The following is a 21,953-nucleotide window of genomic DNA, read 5'->3' on the forward strand; positions in this document are numbered from 1 at the left end:
TCAACATCAACTTAACATTGTTTCAATGGTTGCTTGCTATCTAGGCAGTCAGGATATGCTCCTCATGACATCATGCTAATATTTGACTGCCTGCCCGACTGAGACAAAACAGATAAGTGGGAATGATACAACAGAGGAAGCTGTATTAGGGCAAAATATACGTATAATAATCCAAATAATAAATAATCTAAACACTATACCTGCCATCAACGTATATTCATTTTAAACTTTCGAAACTGTTTTTTTTTTTGAAGAAGAAGAAGAAGAAGAAATTGAAAGGTTTCAGGATAAATACATAATAAATAAAGCTTGCCAAGACACAACACAATACTATTCTTTCATAAAAGGTCATGGTTCAGTTCATGGAAAGAGCATTTTCTAATTCCTTCATTTCAATATTCTATAAAGGCAATACATTGACTGGAGAAAAGTCCCCTTATGAATGAAAAATAAGCAAACTCAAAAAAAAAAACAAAAAAAAAACAATTTGCTACAAGCAGCATTAGTGCATGTTGGGGGAGTGCATCATGTGTAGATGTGTTCAGGCCTCCTATAACTCTACAGAGGATAAGCCGTTTGGAGAATGAATGGGTGAAATGCATGAATGTCTTTGGGCCAGGACTCTCATCAAACTTGTGAAGTTTGGGGTAGATTGGACCTTGTATGTTTGAGTTACAACTAGTGATCGACCGATATTGATATTTTATAACCGATACCGATACCAGTTATTTGCGTGTTTATGTGCCCGATAACCGATATGCAGAACCGATATTTATTTACTGTTATAAAGTAAATAAATGACTGAGTGAAGTAAGTCCATACTTCACTTTGGTTTTTCCTCCTTTCAGCCATCTTAAAAAAATAAAAATTAAAAAAAAAAAGTGTTGAAAACTACCAGTCTTTCATGTTAAATTTAATCTTCATATTACAATAAAAAAAACATTTTATTTAAAGCATCAGCTGCAACACTAATATTAACAATAAGCAAAATAAATGTAGAAGGTCTAATGTTTTCAAATGGAGAAAATAAATAATTGAAAGGAGTCATATCAACTTCATTTTAAACTACGGTTTTAGTAGGTTTATACGCTGTTTAATAGGCTAAAGAGTGAAGAATAATTCACTGGAAAATGTTAATTCACTGAATAATATTCTCTGGAATATTGAAATATAACAAACAAAACATTGTATTTTATTGCATTTCTCAACTGGCATGTTACATCAGAATTACTAATAATGTTTTTGTCGTTCTAGATTATGAAATGCCTGCTGACAGCGCAGTTTATCTATGCATTTACACAGAACTACACTCAAACTGCGATCGCTCGCGGAGATAATAAATTAGATTCCATTGAGATGTATTTATTTAGATGTTTATTAGCGAAATAATGATAATATAGTAAATGTTAATACAATTTAGGGGTGTTTTAAACAAGTGAATCTTGTTAAAAGTTACATGCGGTGGCCGTGCTGGAGCATTTCCTAAGCATCAACCCGGTGAGTGAACAGCAATATGAAAGCGGCTTCACGAGACTAATGATGAGCAAATATACAACAGAGAGAGAAGTAAATTTAGCGTTTTTATTTCCAACATGCGCTCATTCATGGCTGTATTATTTAATTAATGCAAAATTACGTCTTTATTGGGAGAGGACTTGACGGATTATTTTAGCCTACGTGACTCTGCTTTCATGAGACGATGAGCATATAGACAACAGAGAGCGAATAAAATTCAGCACTTTTATTTCCAACATGCGCCCATTCATGGCTGCATATTATTTAATTCACGCAAAGTTACGTCTTTATTGGGACAGGACTTGACGGATTATTTTACGTGACTCCGTGAGTTCGTCCCTATTTCGAGCCAAGCTGCATAAACTGCATATCAGGCATTTATGTAATACATCTAATGTGTGCATTAATGGCTGTTATGTTAAATAAAGTTTACTAACTACAGTAAATCAAGTAAGTACCTGTGCACGCCGTTGTTGTTGTCTCCTCTCCTCTCAGACGCCGTGGTGCAATGGCGATCCTGCGCGCAATTCTCAAAACATCCACAAGATGGCGGCGTTTATCGGTGAATCCGATATTACAAAACCGATATCCGATTATTGTAAAATGCTTAAATATCGGTAAATCGATATATCAGTCGATCTGTAGTTACAACAACTTCCTTTTTTATGTCGAAACATCAAAATTTGTCAGGCCACGACAGACATGCCGTTTAACGAAAACTCAAAAGCTTCACAATTTAGCAAAAAAAAATAAATATAAAAAAATAAATAAAACTTTAAAATGGCACAAATTTTGCTGAGAAAAATCTAAATGACTGACTTCCTATGGGATTACATCTCTGCCACAATTCTGAAAAAGAGTGCGTTTTGCACACGCGCAAACTGAGTTTTGTGGAGAAAATGTTTGTCTCGGAAAGAAGAAGGTATTTCGAGCGCACGAAAATAAATTTTGCATTTAAAATAAGTTTTTGGATTTGTGCAGACCTATATAGATTATAAGTGATTAAATACAAGATTAATAGTAGTTATTAAAATTTATGTTGTTTGGAATTGGCAAAATGTGCTTGGAAAAAAAATATAATCAGAGTATCAACTTGCATAAAAATTATGCATGCACTATTTTTCCTCTTCTGCTGTTGTGATAATGCAAGAAAAGTTGTGAATGGTTGTCAAGGCAGCCAATCAGAATTTAGCAGCCTCGTCTCTGATTGGCTGGAATTATGGCATATTGTAACGCTGGGTTGTGTTGAGCAAGTGAGCCATTGGCATTTAGAGAGCACTGAGGGCGGGCATCAAGGGAGCAAGCTAGTGAAACGTTCACGCGCAAAAGAGAAGGTCTGCACACATCCAAAAACTTATTTTAAATGCAAAATTGATTTTCGTGTGCTCGAAATACTTTTTTCTTTGCGAAACAAACATTTTCTCCACAAAGCTCAGATGTGTGCAAAATGCACTTTTGTGCACTCAAAATATGATCTTTTGCGCGCACAACTGTGGCAGAGATCTAAGCCTATAACTTCCTGTTGGGTTCATGGTATAGCTCTAACAGACTTTTTGTAGGTGTTGTGATGTTCCATGTGCCTACCGAATTTCATTAATGTATGTGAATGTGAATGTATGCGTCACGTCTGTTGTAATTGACACATTCTGACTGATTGCTGCAAGCTGGTGGCACTATGACCAAGACCCACCCATGTATTCAGACTGAAGTCTGATCTAAATCACACAATAAACTTTTATGAGCCTCTTCCTGTTTTCATTTTTTGTCATTGATTTAATAAGTCACCATGGCAAGACCATTCCAGATTTATCATCTCAGTGTATTAGTATAATGTTGAAGTTGGGTGTAAATTGCACGAATCCCTTGGAGGAGTATTTAAAAATTCAGACCAAGCTGCCAAGGTTTTTTTCAAGATGTCAAAACAACTTATTTTACTACTGGCTACACACAGTATATCCTCTAGTCTTCATAATTGTCTCTTAATAACAATAGCTGACAATGTGGGAAAATATCTGAAGTATGTGTGGCCACAGCATGCACAAATTATAGAAAACAATATCTTTTAACTCTTTGATTTTATCCACTTGTCATGTCTGGCGTATGGCACCATAATGCACAGCTAAATCTATACAAATCCAACAGTCTTATATTCAGGCATGTGATCAGCTACAGACAAAAAAAGCAGGAAAATCTGACCATGCCCCCAACCCACACCCCCAGCACTTATTTAAAAATATATATTTTATCACATTAAAAGATATATCTTATATTTTAATACTACAAACTATTGTCCTGTAAAAATAAAAATCAGCATTCAATAATCATGATAATAATAATATAATCATTTTATTAATAGAATTTTTATTATTAAAGTACCTGCCAAAAGTTTGGAAACATTACAATTATTTATGATTTTGAAATACATCTCTTCTGCTCACCAAGGCTGCATTTATTTGATCAAAATTAAAGTAAAAACAGCAATATTGTGAAATATTATTACAAATAAAAAAATTACATTACTTTTCAGTATCACATGATCTTTCAGAAATCACTACAATTTGATTTGATGCTCAAGAAACATTTCTGATTATCATCAGTTGAAAACAGTAGTGCTGCTTCATAATTTGTGTGGAAATGGTGATACATTTTATTTTTCAAGATTCTTTGATAAATAGAAAGTTAAATTTATCAAATATATTTATTACATTTATTAAATATAAATCCTTTGTAACATTTTAAATATCTTCACTCTTCACTCACTTTTCATCACTTTAATGTATGATGAATAAAATTATTAATTTCTCTCTCTTTTTTAAATCTTACCACAAATGTTTGTGCACAAAAATGTTAAGCAGCAAAAACTGTTTTTAACATTGATAACAATAAATAGTAAATGTTTCTTGAGCAGCAAATCTGCATATTAGAATGATTTCTGAAGGATCATGTGACACTGAAACTTCTCTTTGTAAACAACAACAGATTTATAAACGATTCTAATGATGAATGTTGCGTTCCCAAATGCAAATGAAAGCGACTAACACAGCAGTGAATCGAAACTGAAAACAGTACTGCAGCGCTCTCAAGTCTCACGCATTCACCGTGAGACACACGCATTTCAACCAGTTCACATGCTCTCACCTTGTATTTCTCACGCTGAGAGGTAAGGGATAACATGTCCCGCTATATACAATTAATGGACAATTAAAGTTCATAGCTGTCTCGAGTTATACAGAGTTAAATGCCACCTATCAGCCAATCAGAAATTAGAATGTTGTTGTTTCTGCATAAATTACGTGATCCCGCTGCAAGCACGTTCGCTACTAGGCAACATGGATGCGCACACACACACACACACACACACACACACACACACACACACACACACACACACACACACACAGAGTTTAAAGCCGAGAACACACTACACGACTGTCATGCCGATTATGAATGTAATTTGGTCTTGACGACGCTGTTTGCAGTCTGCAGAAAAATCGCATATTGTGTGCTGTCTAAAGATTATAATCTTAGAATAAAAAAAAACAGTCGTTACCAGTCATTTTCACAAAGATTTTTTTAAACATGTTTAATATTTGTGACTGACGCCAGTGATTGTAGGCTATATGCGGCTATGCGTTCACTGTCAAAAGTCAAAGGTTCATTTTGTAATTTTGTCAAATATTTTTCTTGATTACACATCGTTGTGATTTATTTCTTGTCTTTATTTTATTTCATAAGTTAACATTGCAAGTTAAATGGTTTTATTCGTAAAACATATTTAGTAAAACAGCCTAAATATGTCAGTGATTTTCTCTCATTTTAAATATATTATCAAGAATTCTTTATTTTATTTGATTAACTTTTACTTAAAATTTGTTATAAAGACTTTTTAAAACAACTTCATAAAGCTATTCTTGATAACGATTTTTTTTCATAACGAATAGCCTATATGAACATTACGAATAGCTATTGTTCAAAACTAATATTACATTTAAAAAAATCATTTAAAAAAAATCACAAATATGACATGAAATAAAATTATTATTATTATACTAAGAGCAAGATCCGATGAATGCTCTAAATTCTTTTTTTTTTTAAAGCATTTTGATTTTACGATTCCTGGACGAAATCACTTGCCTGTGATCAAAGATAGTGAGAGCTGATGTTGGGGAATATAGCCAAATTCATGCTAAATTGATACAGTCAAAAACTCTCCAACTGCTTTGAAACCAGAAGCTTTAACTTAGCTTTGGCTACCTGAAACTAAGGAAAGTACTAGAGATGTTATAACAATCGGTAAATCTGACAAACAAATTCATTCAAATAAAATAAATTGTTTTATGCATGTCAAAAATATAAATGCATCAAAAATAAAAAGAAATTTGGCCCCAGACAAGCCAACTGAACATACTGTACACATACAGTAGGATTGCAGAACTTGCCCTGAGCATGTATGTCAAGCTCTGTGTGTGTGTAGCGCTTCACACTATAGCCTATATTTATATAATTACATCACAACCATTGCAAATTTTATGATAGTACTAAGTAATCTCAAATTCTCACCACCATTTATAAAGTTACCGGGCGAGTAACATGTTTCAGCGCTGATTCTATTCGCATTTGGTGAATTGAACCATTTGAACCCTTTTATCTGTCCTGCAGATGGCGCCGCGAGCTAGTACAGTGCTCTCGTATGTCCATTCCGTTTCTAATGATGTATTAAAAAATATAACTTTTTCACAGTTTATTTGGTTAATTGCTTAAGGCCATTTCTCGATTTTAATCATCATGCATTAATCAGCATTACCCTGAGCATGCCCCCTGAAGGACTGAAACAATGAAACAACTGAAACAAAGTGATTTAATACCAGAAGTTTGGCCTGCTCCTGCAGCAGCTGTTGCTGAAGGATTTCAAGATGTCTTTGCTCCTCCTCGAGCTGCCGGTGGATAAACTGCTGTAAAACAAACAGTCAAACAAATGTTTAGCTTAAGTTCTATGTTATTATAAACGTGAGATATCTAATAAAGTAACCTGTTCAAGATCAATCCTTCTCTTTTCCTCCTCGGCTCTCCTGCGCTCTTCTTCCTCTTTACGTTTAAGTTCCATTTCCTCTTTGTGTCTCTTGTCCTCCTGTTCCCTGCGTCTCTGCTCCCGCTCCTGCTGCCGTCTCATCTCACGCTCCCGTCGTTGTTGCTGTGAGAAGTTGAGAGTGTTTATTTCCATATTTTTACACCGAATGTTGTCCAAACGAAAATACTGAATCTGTGCATGTTTTTCTTATTTTTTCTGGGGACAGTTCGATTACTTTGGGCTTTGCAAATTCATGTTTACAACAGGGATGTGTGTGACAACTAATTTGATTAACATGTCAACAAAATTTTGTAACTTATTAGTCTACTAATCTTACAAATAGGGATGCACCGGTTGACCGGCCATAAATCGGAACCGGCCGGTTTTTGCTTATAATGCGCGATCGGCAACCGGCCGATTTTTTAAATTTTTTTCGTCCGATTTTTGCGGAAGTGCGCCCGCGTGCACAGACTACATTTGTTGGCCTAATCATTCACGAACGTCATTTGTGTGGAAGAATTTAATAATAAGGCTCTACATAATAACAGGCTATAATCTGTCATTTTTTGTTTGTTTAATAAAAAGGTACAAGGATCTATATTTCTCCAACACAGTCAAACATACAGTACGAGAAATGCTTCAAAAGGTGTTACAAACAGAAACAAGAGAACTGAGGGAAGAGGCGAGATACACTGAAGGGAATGAAGAGTGCACAGAGGCGCCAGCAGAAAAAATACCACGCAGAGCAAGCTCACTGTTGGCGATGCACGATGAGATATTGGAAGAAAAATCTGAAGTGATTAAGGATACGGGCAGCCGTACAGCACTGGAAATGCAGAGCTACCTGTCTGAGGCACAGATACCAAGAAGCGAACAGCCGTTGGTGTACTGGCGCACAAATAAGAGCCGCTTTCCTGCACTCGCTGAAGTTGCGCGAGTGTACCTGTCCGCGCCCTGCACAAGCGTAGACAGTGAACGTTTGTTCAGCTCAGCTTCTCACGTGTTGGATGAGAAACGAAACAGACTAACTTGTGACAAAGCTGAAATGCTTCATTTTGTAAAGAAGAACTCGCATGCACTTTTGAAAAACCAGAAGTAAACGTCAGTTCTGTAGGCTATAGGATGAATATTTTTTATTTGACCTTAAAATTACATTGACTTAATGTGATTTAAAAAGCACCTGCCGTAGCATCTTTGTTTTACTCGTTGCACTAAACATTATTTGATTTAACATTTTGGAATAATTTATTTATATAGCCTACTTTGGTTTTATTTAGTTTCACTGGTAAAGACCTTTTTTTTTAGCTTTGGCTACCTGAAACTAAGGAAAGTACTAGAGATGTTATAACAATCGGTAAATCTGACAAACAAATTCATTCAAATAAAATAAATTGTTTTATGCATGTCAAAAATATAAATGCATCAAAAATAAAAAGAAATTTGGCCCCAGACAAGCCAACTGAACATACTGTACACATACAGTAGGATTGCAGAACTTGCCCTGAGCATGTATGTCAAGCTCTGTGTGTGTGTAGCGCTTCACACTATAGCCTATATTTATATAATTACATCACAACCATTGCAAATTTTATGATAGTACTAAGTAATCTCAAATTCTCACCACCATTTATAAAGTTACCGGGCGAGTAACATGTTTCAGCGCTGATTCTATTCGCATTTGGTGAATTGAACCATTTGAACCCTTTTATCTGTCCTGCAGATGGCGCCGCGAGCTAGTACAGTGCTCTCGTATGTCCATTCCGTTTCTAATGATGTATTAAAAAATATAACTTTTTCACAGTTTATTTGGTTAATTGCTTAAGGCCATTTCTCGATTTTAATCATCATGCATTAATCAGCATTACCCTGAGCATGCCCCCTGAAGGACTGAAACAATGAAACAACTGAAACAAAGTGATTTAATACCAGAAGTTTGGCCTGCTCCTGCAGCAGCTGTTGCTGAAGGATTTCAAGATGTCTTTGCTCCTCCTCGAGCTGCCGGTGGATAAACTGCTGTAAAACAAACAGTCAAACAAATGTTTAGCTTAAGTTCTATGTTATTATAAACGTGAGATATCTAATAAAGTAACCTGTTCAAGATCAATCCTTCTCTTTTCCTCCTCGGCTCTCCTGCGCTCTTCTTCCTCTTTACGTTTAAGTTCCATTTCCTCTTTGTGTCTCTTGTCCTCCTGTTCCCTGCGTCTCTGCTCCCGCTCCTGCTGCCGTCTCATCTCACGCTCCCGTCGTTGTTGCTGTGAGAAGTTGAGAGTGTTTATTTCCATATTTTTACACCGAATGTTGTCCAAACGAAAATACTGAATCTGTGCATGTTTTTCTTATTTTTTCTGGGGACAGTTCGATTACTTTGGGCTTTGCAAATTCATGTTTACAACAGGGATGTGTGTGACAACTAATTTGATTAACATGTCAACAAAATTTTGTAACTTATTAGTCTACTAATCTTACAAATAGGGATGCACCGGTTGACCGGCCATAAATCGGAACCGGCCGGTTTTTGCTTATAATGCGCGATCGGCAACCGGCCGATTTTTTAAATTTTTTTCGTCCGATTTTTGCGGAAGTGCGCCCGCGTGCACAGACTACATTTGTTGGCCTAATCATTCACGAACGTCATTTGTGTGGAAGAATTTAATAATAAGGCTCTACATAATAACAGGCTATAATCTGTCATTTTTTGTTTGTTTAATAAAAAGGTACAAGGATCTATATTTCTCCAACACAGTCAAACATACAGTTCGAGAAATGCTTCAAAAGGTGTTACAAACAGAAACAAGAGAACTGAGGGAAGAGGCGAGATACACTGAAGGGAATGAAGAGTGCACAGAGGCGCCAGCAGAAAAAATACCACGCAGAGCAAGCTCACTGTTGGCGATGCACGATGAGATATTGGAAGAAAAATCTGAAGTGATTATAAGGATACGGTCAGCCGTACGGCACTGGAAATGCAGATCTACGTGTCTGAGGCACAGATACCAAGAAGCGAACAGCCGTTGGTGTACTGGCGCACAAATAAGAGCCGCTTTCCTGCACTCGCTGAAGTTGCGCGAGTGTACCTGTCCGCGCCCTGCACAAGCGTAGACAGTGAACGTTTGTTCAGCTCAGCTTCTCACGTGTTGGATGAGAAACGAAACAGACTAACTTGTGACAAAGCTGAAATGCTTCATTTTGTAAAGAAGAACTCGCATGCACTTTTGAAAAACCAGAAGTAAACGTCAGTTCTGTAGGCTATAGGATGAATATTTTTTATTTATCCTTAAAATTACATGGACTTAATGTGATTTAAAAAGCACCTGCCGTAGCATCTTTGTTTTACTCGTTGCACTAAACATGATTTGATTTAACATTCTTTTATTCTTTCTTGTTTGTTGCTTGATAAAAATAAAAAAAATCGGAAATCGGTATTGGAATCGGCCAGTTTGCTTGTAAAAAAATCGGTATCGGAATCGGCCATGAAAAATCATGATCGTGCATCACTACTTACAAACCCCCAGGATACAATCAAAAAACTCTAAAATCTGTATAAGCAATCTATCTGAAATTGCCTACTTTATCTATGCATCAAACAGTCAAATCCCATACTGAATGCCGCTAAAAATGTCATATACAGTACATGTAATGTGCTTGCCTTGCATTATGATCATTATACATTTAAACTTAAGTGGTGTTCACTCAATCAACACTAACCAGTATAGACGTACTAAAATCAACTGAATTAATAGGCAGCACAGGACCACTAAGAACAAACTCAATATTATAAACAGAATTCCTCAAAAAAAGTTTAAGATATGTCAGCACATGTTGTGAGACTGTCACACAAAGAAACATGTTTTTACCGCTCAATATATAAAGACGGTTTTATATCTATATATTTGAGTTTTAATAGTTTTACATATGTGTCTTAGCCATTTTAATCCTCTTAATCATTTTAATGTGTGTATGTCTTTAAATGTTCATGGGTCTGCCTGTCATGTGATCAATCACATGACAGGAATAAGGAAGTAGACCGGTATAAAGCAAGCAGCATGTCAAACAATCAGGTTCACTGACCAAACACTGCACTCACTGGATTGTGGATTTATTTTAGGATTTACCATTCCAGTATCTCACTCATCTCGGATTATCACTTTCTTTGGATTGTATATACACCGGTGGACACTTTTACTTTGGAACGTCAACACACTAGGATTCTTAAGGACTGTTTTATGGTATGATTCAAATGCACTACATGCTTTTAACAGCCTAAGTTATTCTAGTTTTATTGTGTTCTTTTAAGTTCCTTGTGAATTGTGTAAATACACTATTTATTCATTCTACTTTTGTCGTTTGTCTTATCTTTTAAAACACTTATTTTACCTCACACAGTGTAATCGAACCCCATTTAATAATTGTAACCTCTTCCGATAAGGGCGAGCGTTACATATGGTGGCCCGTACGGGGAACATTTAAAAGATTTTAAAAGCGGTGTTGAGAGGAGTGTTTTTAAGATGACGGCTAAACAAAATAATGCTGCTTCTTTTAATGCATTTACTGGTTTTAATGATGAACGGTTTTTACATCAATGTAAATGTGTACAGCTTCGTGCTGAGGAGGCTGTTCTTAAAAAACTTGTTTTAAAACTGGAGAAGGATTTTAAAGACTCTGTTGAAAGTAATGTTAATTATTGTGAAGTGTATTTTAGAGAGGCTGTGACTGGAGAAGGATTTTAAAGACTCTGTTGAAAGTAATGTTAATTATCGTGAAGTGTATTTTAGAGAGGCTGTGGATTGTAAGTTTGCCAAGACGGAGGAATTTATAAAGGATGCTGTGGCGACACTGGAGAGAGAGGTTACTGAGTGTTTCATGAGGAGAGACAACAAATGGGCAAAACAACTGGAATGGACAAGGAAGCCAGAATTTGCCATCTCCCCTCCCATTACAACGACCAGCCTAGTACCACCCACGTCGACCCCTGGCTTTCCTCCGGCCAACGTTCCCACTGCCTCAACCACTTAACAAACCATCAACAGAGCAACCGATGGAGAATCCTGCACCACCACTCCAGCCGGGCCAGACTTTACCGCCATATTCTCCCACCTTCCCTTCTCCAGAGTGGAACACACCAGCACACAGGGTGATAACGACACTCTGCAAGGACTTTCCATCTCTCCCTCCACATCACCGACCAACGGGATCTACGTGCAGGACCAACACTGATTTCTGTATCGGCGGATCCAGAAGGACAAGGACAGCTATAAGATACAGCTCATCGTCCCAAGGTCCCTGGTATTACAAACCATACAGCACTTCCATCGGAGGACACAGGATCAACATCATGGACGGCTAAAGACCCTCCTACGAATCCTGGACGTTACCTGGTGGCCCACGATCCGCGGAGACGTCTGGAGGTTCGTCGGGGCCTGCAAGTCATGTGGTGTGGAGACCAAGGAATGTGTCGTCATCGCCCCTAACCAGAAACCACCTCACAATCATCAACCACCTCACCGTTCATCATCCATCAAAGAGACCCCCAAGCTGGGAAAGAGGAAACACCAGGGGGGCTGGCCGGCAAGCAAGCATGGCTGGGTGCAACGTCATCCTGGGAGGATCAGTGCCACCTACCTTAGGACACCCAAGCTGGAATGGGACTCAACCTCTCTTTAGTGTTCGCCTAAATTCCTTTAAATGTCTTTTAAAATGTCTTTAAATTTTCATGGGTCTACCTGTCATGTGATCAATCACATGACAGGAATCAGGAAGTAGACCAGTATAAAGCAAGCAGCACGTCAAACAATCGGGGTCATTGACCAAACTCTGCACTAGCTGGATTGAGGAGTTGTTTTATGGACTAACCATTCCAGTATCACACTCATTTTGGATTATCACTTTCTTTGGATTGTATATACACCGGTGGACACTTTTACTTTGGAACTTCAACACACTAGGATTCTTAAGGACTGTTTTAGGGTATGATTCAAATGGACTACATGCTTTTAACATCCTAAGTTATTCTAGTTTTATTGTGTTCTTTTAAGTTCCTTGTGAATTGTGTAAATATTTAAAAAAATTAAATTAAAAAATTGTGTTAAAAACACTATTTATTCATTCTACTTTTGTCGTTTGTCGTTTGTCTTATGTCTTAAAACACTTATTTCACCTCACACAGTGTAATATAACCCCATTTAATAATTGTAACCTCTTCCGATAAGGGTGAGCGTTACAATGTAAAAGTATTGTTGTTTGATGCCACCGCAACCGCCTGCACTTCCATTTTCTCCAAAATCACTCAATCACACACACATTCATGCAGAACAGTATAAGCAAGATTAAGACAAAAATCACAATATTTATATTGGAGACCAACCTCCTCAAGTCGTCGTCTTTGCTCCTTCTGCTGTTCAATGCGTTTCTGTCTCTCAGCCAATAACTGGCGCTTATATTCCTCTTGTTCTCTGAGTTGCTGTTCCTGGAGGAGCTGTTGTCTCCTCAGTGCCTCTGAACGCTCTTTATTCTCCTGCTGCAGCCGAATGAAGTCACGTCGCAGAGTAGATTCACCAGGCACATTCACTATAGAACTGAGGGTGAGGGGACACATCAGTAAGACTTGCCACAAACCACCCAGGAATACGCTGAAAGTTTCAAGATACATCTGAAGCCAAGTAGGTGTTACTTTGGAACAAAAAAAATGTTTTGGCAAGTTTTGTGATACCTGGGCTCTCCTTCCTGCTCTTGTGCCTCTTCTCCCTCTTCTTCACTTCCACTGTACTCATATTCAGTCTCATCTGAAAGGAGAAATTAATCATAAAAATTTAAAATTTGCTTTAAAAAAACTCCTGCAAAATTCTGTTAACTCAACTTTACAATGTGAAATAAAACACCACAAAAGTCAGATAACAAAATTACACAGGGAGTTGGCAACCTTTATATGTATTTGTACCACATTATATACAGTGGTATTGGTATTGCCTATGTGTTTTACAGCCAATGCTAATTAAGGTTTACACAGTCTGATCCAAAGATGCATGCAGGTATGAGCAACAGAAAGAAGCTTATTGTGCAAAGCTTATTGTGATTATTGGATTGCAGGCACTACAAATAATGTTTAGTGAAGTTTTGTTCACACATCAACTGAAAACTGCACAGACTTAAAGATCAGTTTTGGGATTTAAGTCGATTTATCTCGGTTCATCAAAATTAAGCCTAAAAATCAAGAAATTGATATCAATCCAGCACTTTCAGGAAACACTTTCACAGCACTAAAAATTGTTTTACTATTTTAAAAAACATATCCTGTTAAGAATCCCTGTATTAAAGTGTCTAACCTCTCTCTCCTCTCTTCTTACGAGTGCGGTCAATGTGGTCTTTGAGCTGGATGCGGACATGTCTCTCGTTAGGTTGGTCTCTAATGAAAGGATGTTTCAACAGTTGCTCTGTAGAGGGGCGATGGTTGTAATTCTTCACCAGGCAGGTTTCAATGAAGCTGAAGAATTTCTTGGACCTATGGAAAATGGGAATAGAAGATTACAGAGAAAAGCAGAGACTGGTCTGTTAAAGGGGTAATTCATTAAAGGCAATTTTTTTTATTAATCGGCACTACACAACTAAAGAAATCAGAGAAAAGGGGCTGTGGGGAAAATCGGTAGGAAAACTTCAACACCCATAATATGCACTGGGCTCGATCAGACTGTCTGAGTGCAGAGTTACAAAAATACAGAAGTACAATCTGCAGTTTCAACAAAAGCCCTGTAACTGTGGCATTTTACATCATCCAGCAGACTTTTGTTGACAAATAAACAGGAATATCTGGGTGGAGGTAACAAAGACAAATTATGCACATTGTTCATTTACTTATACTGCCGACACTGGAACAATACAAAGCTGACTGAAAATCAGTGATCTTACCCTTTAATTTGGACAACCAAAAGATTAAAGGGATTCTTAACTAATAAAGGCTCATTTTTGCACGGTTCCTTGAACAATACAATGCTATGCCCTCAAAACACTTTTACCATAGTGCATGAACACATTTTGATGTTGGCATCTCATTAGCTCAACATATAAGGCTGACATAATAAACTTGCCCATTGTAAACTTCCTGTGAAACATTAGTCTTGACAGAAGAGCTCAAAGACTTGTAGAAGCAAAATAAAATGGCATGGTTGTTTCAGCAAATGCGTTTTTATCTAATGTTTGTTTTTGTTAATGCTATCGGCTAGGTTAAGGGTAGGGTATAGTGTAGGTGGTACACTACTTTCAAATTCGATAGAGCATTATTGTTGTAGTGCCACTCACCAGATATTTCTTTTCAGACCAGCAGCTTTATGTACAACAGAGGTGTCAAACTCAATTCCTGGAGGGCCGGAGCCCTGCAGAGTTTTGTTCCAATCCTGCTCCAATACACATACCATGTAGTTTTCAAATATACCTGAAGGACTTGATTAGTTGGATCGGGTGTTTAATTAGGGTTGAATCTAAACTCTGCAGGGCTCCGGCCCTCCAGGAATTGAGTTTGACACCCCTGATGTACAACAACCAGTGTTATAAAACACTGCCAGATTCACATTCATCTGCTCTTTTAGTGTCACTCACATTTCACCTTGAAAATATTGCAAAAAAAAAACTACTGAATAATGGGCTTCATGATTATAAAAGAGAAGGATTACAAAAGAGGTTTTTGTGACAGAAAAATCTTGGTAATATCTGACATCAATGTGGCTCTTCTGTTACGAGTGTGACTGAGGAATTTATGTATCAAAAATAGTAAAAATAAATAAATAAATAAAAAAGCAAAATATGGAGAGGAAATCTCAGGACATCGACTCACCACTTCTTTGATTTGAGCCGTGGAGGAGGATTTCTGGGAATGAGGAAAAGGGCACGCATTGGATGCATGTCACACAGAGCTGCAGAAAGAGACAGGGGAAAAGATCATAAAAATTAGCCCATCAGCACAACAAAAATAAACACACTTAAGTGTAGCTTTAGCCAGTCTTGGGGAGAAACACAAAACTTGAACCAGTGCATTCAGGATACAAAAAAGGTAATTGTAACAGACACATTTAATAAAGATGTAACAATATACTTTTTTTTTTTGTAAAAATAAAATCACTAGATAAGATTACATTCTTTTTTTTTTTAAAACAGGATAGGTCATAGGCCATCCTCGCATACACCACTTTATCTGTGGCTGATCTCCATTCTGCTGCTATTTTCACTGAAAATGAATCACTGATAAAGGGATGGATAATCACACCTGCAACAGAGTGAACTCGTATAGTTTACGTATGAAAGCCAGTGCCAAAAAAGCAATTGGATTGCTTCAGAAAACCGATTAAACCACTGGAGGCATATGGAATACGTTCATGCTGCCCTTATGTGCTTCTAGACCTTAGTCAGGTTAGACACCATATTGAATATAACAAGGATGTAAACAAGACTGTGCAGGATGGCATGCACTGCATAAAGGTCCTAGATCATGTAATTTTCATAGCAACTTTCAAAACTGTTTTATGGCGTGTTTGTCTACTGTAAGTTTTTTACAATAACAATATACACTGAACAAAATTATAAACGCAACACTTTTGTTTTTGCCCCCATTTTTCATGAGCTGAACTCAAAGATCTAAGACTTTTTCTATGTACACAAAAGGCCTATTTCTCTCAAATATTGTTCACAAATCTGTCTAAATCTGTGTTAGTGAGTCTAAGCGAAGGAGATGTGTTGCACTGCGTGAGGCAAATGGTCGTCACACCAGACACTGACTGGTTTTTGGAGCCCCCAATACAGTAAAACTGCACATTTTAGAGTGGCCTTTTATTGTGGCCAGCCTAAGGCACACCTGTGCAATAATCATGCTGTCTAATCAGCATCTTGATATGCCACACCTGTGAGGTGGATGGATTATCTCGGCAAAGGAGAAGTGCTCACTAACACAGATTTAGACAGATTTGTGAATAATATTTGAGAGAAATAGGCCTTTTGTGTACATAGAAAAAGTCTTAGATCTTTGAGTTCAGCTCATGAAAAATGGGGGCAAAAACAAAAGTGTTGCATTTATAATTTTGTTCAGTGTATATATTTCAATATTGTTATTTTATTTTTAAAAATAAGAACCAAGTAGTAAATTACAAACAATAGGACAAATACAATAGAACAAAATTACAAATCAAAAATCTCAATCAAAAAGATACAAGCAAACTTTAAGCTCAAGCACGTCCTGCTGTTTATTTTCTCATTCATGCATGTTTCTTTATGTGCAACTTTAGTAGCACTGTGCTATGCAGATACATTTACATAAGAAATAAACGATATAGCAAAATCTCTAGCAATAGACCCTTTATACCATTGTCACAATATATACCGTCATACTGTTAAAGGTCCCATATTGTCAAAACTGAAATTTGCTGGCTTTTTTCATGCTAACTGAGGTCTAGGGGCTATGTAACTACCATAAGTTTCAAAATAGTCAATCCACAGTCAAATGCACACAGCCTGCATAAAGTAGATGTGCCTTTTCATGAGCCGTTGTGACTTATGTAAAAATGTGACGTCAGAACTACTCAGTGACCGACTTCAGTCACCACCCCGAGCACTGCCCCACCGTCCCACCAGACAACATCGCATCCATGCCATTGCTGAGCAACAACAACACGGAAACATGTCGAGAAAACGCTGTTCAGTTGATGGATGTCAGGAAACTACATCATTGCACAGGCTTCCGAACAACATTAATATAAGAGACCAGCTAATGTTCATTTATTCAGAAATAACACAGCAATTTAGGTCGAACTTAACCGTCTGGTCTGCACATTTCACAAGTGACTGCTTCGTCAATCAGGCACAGTTCAATGCCGGTTTTTCAAAGAAGCTACTCATCAAAGATGCTGCAGTCCCTTCATTGTTGGGTCCGACCTCAAATCCGCAACCCATAAGTAAACTTCTCACACATTTTATTTTACACTATGGAGCCAGCATAATCTGAAATTATAGTTTGTAAACGGTTATGCAACGCTAACGTGATGCTAACGTTACAACAGTTACGTAGTTTACTGCATTCAGTGTTTGAAAAAAAAACAAAACATGAATTACCATTCTGAAACATCCTGTTGTACGCGCGTTTGAGGAGGTGGTTGGTTGTCCCTTGTCGTTGCCGATTCGGGGTCTGAGTTCGGCTCAAACATGTAAGGCCGGACAACATTTCCCTCAGTAGTGACCATCATTACCGGTGTTTCCATTTACCTTACTTGTGAGTATCACCAAGCCACAGCATACATGACCCTAACATTTCCCTCAGCAGTGACCATCATTACCGGTGTTTCCATTTACCTTACTTGTGAGTATCACCAAGCCACAGCATACATGACCCTAGTTACCTGTGGTTGGCCTGGCCGTGCGTCACTCAGAAAACAACAGGCCAATCAGAAGAGAGGCTCATGAACATTAATTAGACAGGCCAAAATTTACCCGTTCTTAGCAGAGATCCTGAGAGAGGAGCTGTAAAAATATATTGAGATGGTTTTTGGCATGGCCGTACCCAGGCTTTGAAAATTAGTTAGGTCCGGGGGGGTGTAGATGATGGGGGTTGGTGTTAAAGAATTGTGTTATAATAACCCCTACAAATACAACTCATATACACTATAAACACTTTAAAGGAGACATATATGTAGATGTTTGTGAAAGATGTTTTCTCTGTTTTGGAGGGATGATTATTTTTAAATCATACCCTATTTATTGCATCAAAATTTGTTAATACTTTACTATATTTAAGGGTGGATAATTTTATCAGTTGTTTATTGCAACAATACATAACTACAATAACTTTGTCTAGTGTTCTTATGAAAGTTTATAGCATGATTTGTGAAAATTTAACTATACTTAATGGCTAGTTTTTGCGTATTTCATTTCATTCTGTAACCTACTTGTTCTACAGATCTGTGTGTACTAGTGTTAAATGCTACTGTTTTTGACAGCGTTGATAATGTTTATGACAGATAATATCATGATTATTTTTGCGTTTCTCTTACCGAACCTGTCCATGGGCTTTTTTGATTGCGTTCAGTTTAAGTGCCGGCGATGCAGTGTTGCCAGCTATTGATACTAAAACGAACAAAAAACTAAAAATAAATAAAAATAAACCTAAATTATTTCCAATCTTTTGCAAATAAGATAAAGATATCGCTGACTCTAAACTGCAACTTCCTACTTTATTAACTTTCTAGTGTTAAATTAAGTGGAAAAGACAAGTCCAAAAACGCTTATAATAGCTGGATCTGGCAACACAGAGGCTGTGCCCGCACCCGCACCCTCACTCACAACTCATTCAAGCCTTGTTCACTCCGCCAGCGTCTCGCAGCGATCATTTTCATAATAGGGACGCTAAACATTCTTGCAAACTGTCTAAACTGAATTATACATGTCATGCATGCATTCATATGAGGAGTTTAACAGCAAATTAGTCATTCAAAGGGCGCATTTTATTTTTGAACATGAAAAATTTACCGAGGTCCGGACCTCGGTGGCCTCATAGCTGGTTACGGGCCTGGTTTTTGGTACTTATACCGCAAATATATATTCTTAAGTACATCAAAACCTAAAATAAAACTCCAAAAAGGTGTAAAATATGTGACCTTTAAATTACAACATTATACTATATGTAATACCACTTATACTATTAGTCAACTGATGTCTTAGTAAGTAATTAGTCATTTGTACTGGAATTCAATGACTAAGTCAATGACTGAGAGGACAGACTAGACCAGGAAACGTGTGGATACTTACGAGGAGCTCCTTCACCCATTTCTATAGCAGTGATACCACATGACCACAGGTCACTCTGGAGAAAGAGAAAAAGGGAGAGAGAGAAAGAAGGGTCTCAATATTGCAGCAGCACACTAGGGTTTATACATAGAAATATTATGAATATTAAAGTGCAAAAGACTATTTAAATATGCAGTTTGCATGGTCTGTGCGTCTGAGCTCTAAATGAATGAATGCCGCGGTTTTATCTACTACACACATAGTGAAGCATGCGTGGCGCTCGTGGTGTTTTCCACGTCTGCTGCCTCACTATATGAGGACATGAACATCATCTCCAGATCTGCTCTAAGTCACTTCACCAGGATTTCACCATTTAATTTGAGAAAAACTATCATCATATATCACATGCACACACTCTATATTACTACTATTGTACAGTAGAATGTACTTCTCAAAGTGATAATTAATTAATTATTAAAATACATTTTTTTAAAGAAACAATCAATTTTTCCTCCATGTTTTGATTTGAACAGTAAACCTCTGTTGAGTAAGAGTTCAATTTTCATTTGATTACAGATACATGATTTGAGTAGGAATTCAAACCACATATGAATGTAGCTTGAAACGTATTTGTAAAAACTGGCTTTCACACTAGCTAAATATGATCGGATTCCATTTGGCTATGCACAAAAATCGGATTTGGACTGCCAGTCTGAACAAGGCTTACGGGCATATTTATACTTAGCACGGTTGCCTGGTAGCGATTTTCATTTAACTGTGTTGCAAGTATCAGAACATTATTACGGAGGCAAATGACGCTGATGGAGGAATTGGCAGCTTTCACATTTTGAGCATGCAAAACTTCTTTGGATGCAGCAACAGCTGTGATATGACATCATACTCTGCAGTGTCTTTTTAAAAACTTAAATTCAACACATAATAATAATAATAATAATTTATATAGCGCTTTTCTAGGCACTCAAAGTGCTTTACATTGTGAGGGAGGATCTCATACTCTTTTCGAAAGACATCCTGGGATTTTTTATGACCACAGAGAGTCAGGACCTCGGATTAATTGTCTCATCCGAAGGACGGTGATTTTTGACAGTATAGCGTCCCCGTCACTATACTGGGGCACTAGGACCAACACAGACCACAGGGTGAGCACCTCTTCCAGCAGCAACTTCATTTTCCCAAGAGGTCTCCCATCCAGGTACTGACCAGGCTCATCCCTGCTTAGCTTCAGTGGGCAACCAGGTGAGAGCTGCAGAGTGATAGCTGCTGGCACCACATAACAACATAACAAATAATAATAAATCCAAGACGTAAAAACAATCTGCTCCACTTTCTTGCAGCGCTGCAGTTTTAAATTTATGTTCTTTTAATTTAGCTACAAGGTCATGCTGTGACGTATAGATCTTCTGTTGGTCACACCAAATTTGAACTTTGGAACTCTGGAAATGTGAAAAAACTTCACATGATGAGCTTTTGTTTCTGCTCTTTCTTGTTCTCATGCATATGAATGGATGTCAATGGAAAAAAAAGTATAGTGTGACCGGCGGACCTTTACTCGCAAACAACAATTACTGTTCATCAGTAAGTTGAGAATCAGACCCATTATAAACCTAAATGTACTCAAATTAATTTAAAAGTGTACTATCCGAGTAGTAATAGCAGAAGTTTGTTGTCGTAATGATGACAGTAGCACACACAAAATTAGTAGCTGTTCCGTGCTCCGGAACAGTTAGCAATCACAATATATGCATACCACGCCCGAGCACACCTGTTCAAATGAGCCAGGGCACGGTTCAGTGAATGGCATCCGGGCACGGTACAGAGCGATCACACTAGTCAAACAAATCACACTTTAGTCACTAATTAAACAAGTATGTGTTCAGCTAATTGTCAGCCTCTTACATTTCTGCATCTTGTAAACAATTAGTGCCTATGCATATAAGCAGCCTTTTAATTAACAGACTAGTACAATCATGGCTGATAGTAAGATGTTTTGCAATAGTAAAAGCAAACCAAACTAGACGCAAGAACAGCTGTAACTTCTTGCCCAACTTATACATGAAAAGAAGGACATAGTTAAATTAAAGGGAAATTATCATTTCTAAATTAGGCTGATTGCCAGCAACAGGCCATTTTAGGATTTGGTCTTTAGTGATTTAGGAGTCCTCTTGAGTACCCCTAACTAATCTTTTAGCACTAAAATGCTTTGTGAAATGTGACCCTGGACCACAAAACCAGTCATAAGGGTCAATTTTTCGAAATTGAGATTTATACATCATCTGAAAGTTACAGCGAAAATATTTTAGGAAACAATTTGCATTTTTTCATATAGCGCATTAAAAAAAATGTTAAAAAAAATAAATAATAATAATAATATTTAATTCATAAGATATGCTACGTACTTGGTAGAGGACATCAGGACTCAAATTTCTTTAAAAAAATAAAAAGACATGAATGCTCATGCATAGGCAAAAACAATTGATTTTTTTTAAATCACCAATACATTTTTAGTTTTCAGGATTTTTTTTTTTTACCAAACTTTGTATAAAGATGATTCTCAACTATGTTATAACAGAATGATTTGATATACCATTTTTCTTTC

At 37.2% G+C, this 21,953-nt stretch overlaps 1 protein-coding gene across 4 annotated transcripts in view; it reads right to left on the reverse strand.

The window, feature by feature from the left end:
• LOC107658686 (mitogen-activated protein kinase kinase kinase kinase 4-like) overlaps positions 1–21,953 on the reverse strand; it is a 128,622-nt gene that overhangs the window by 51,304 nt on the left and 55,365 nt on the right. For 3 of the 4 annotated variants that reach the window (XM_016447336.1, XM_016447335.1, XM_016447334.1), the window contains exons 8-16: positions 19,358–19,412; positions 15,405–15,483; positions 13,903–14,078; positions 13,290–13,362; positions 12,945–13,155; positions 8,674–8,835; positions 8,510–8,596; positions 6,545–6,706; positions 6,381–6,467 (exon numbers count right to left, since the gene is read on the reverse strand). In XM_016447336.1, the coding sequence (XP_016302822.1) occupies positions 6,381–6,467; positions 6,545–6,706; positions 8,510–8,596; positions 8,674–8,835; positions 12,945–13,155; positions 13,290–13,362; positions 13,903–14,078; positions 15,405–15,483; positions 19,358–19,412 (1,092 nt within the window). The remainder of the gene's footprint in view (positions 1–6,380; positions 6,468–6,544; positions 6,707–8,509; positions 8,597–8,673; positions 8,836–12,944; positions 13,156–13,289; positions 13,363–13,902; positions 14,079–15,404; positions 15,484–19,357; positions 19,413–21,953) is intronic. The other variant, XM_016447337.1, reaches the window with a different exon arrangement.

Source organism: Sinocyclocheilus anshuiensis, unplaced genomic scaffold (genome assembly GCF_001515605.1).
Source record: "Sinocyclocheilus anshuiensis isolate Anshui unplaced genomic scaffold, SAMN03320099.WGS_v1.1 scaffold832, whole genome shotgun sequence".
NCBI lineage: Eukaryota > Metazoa > Chordata > Actinopteri > Cypriniformes > Cyprinidae > Sinocyclocheilus > Sinocyclocheilus anshuiensis.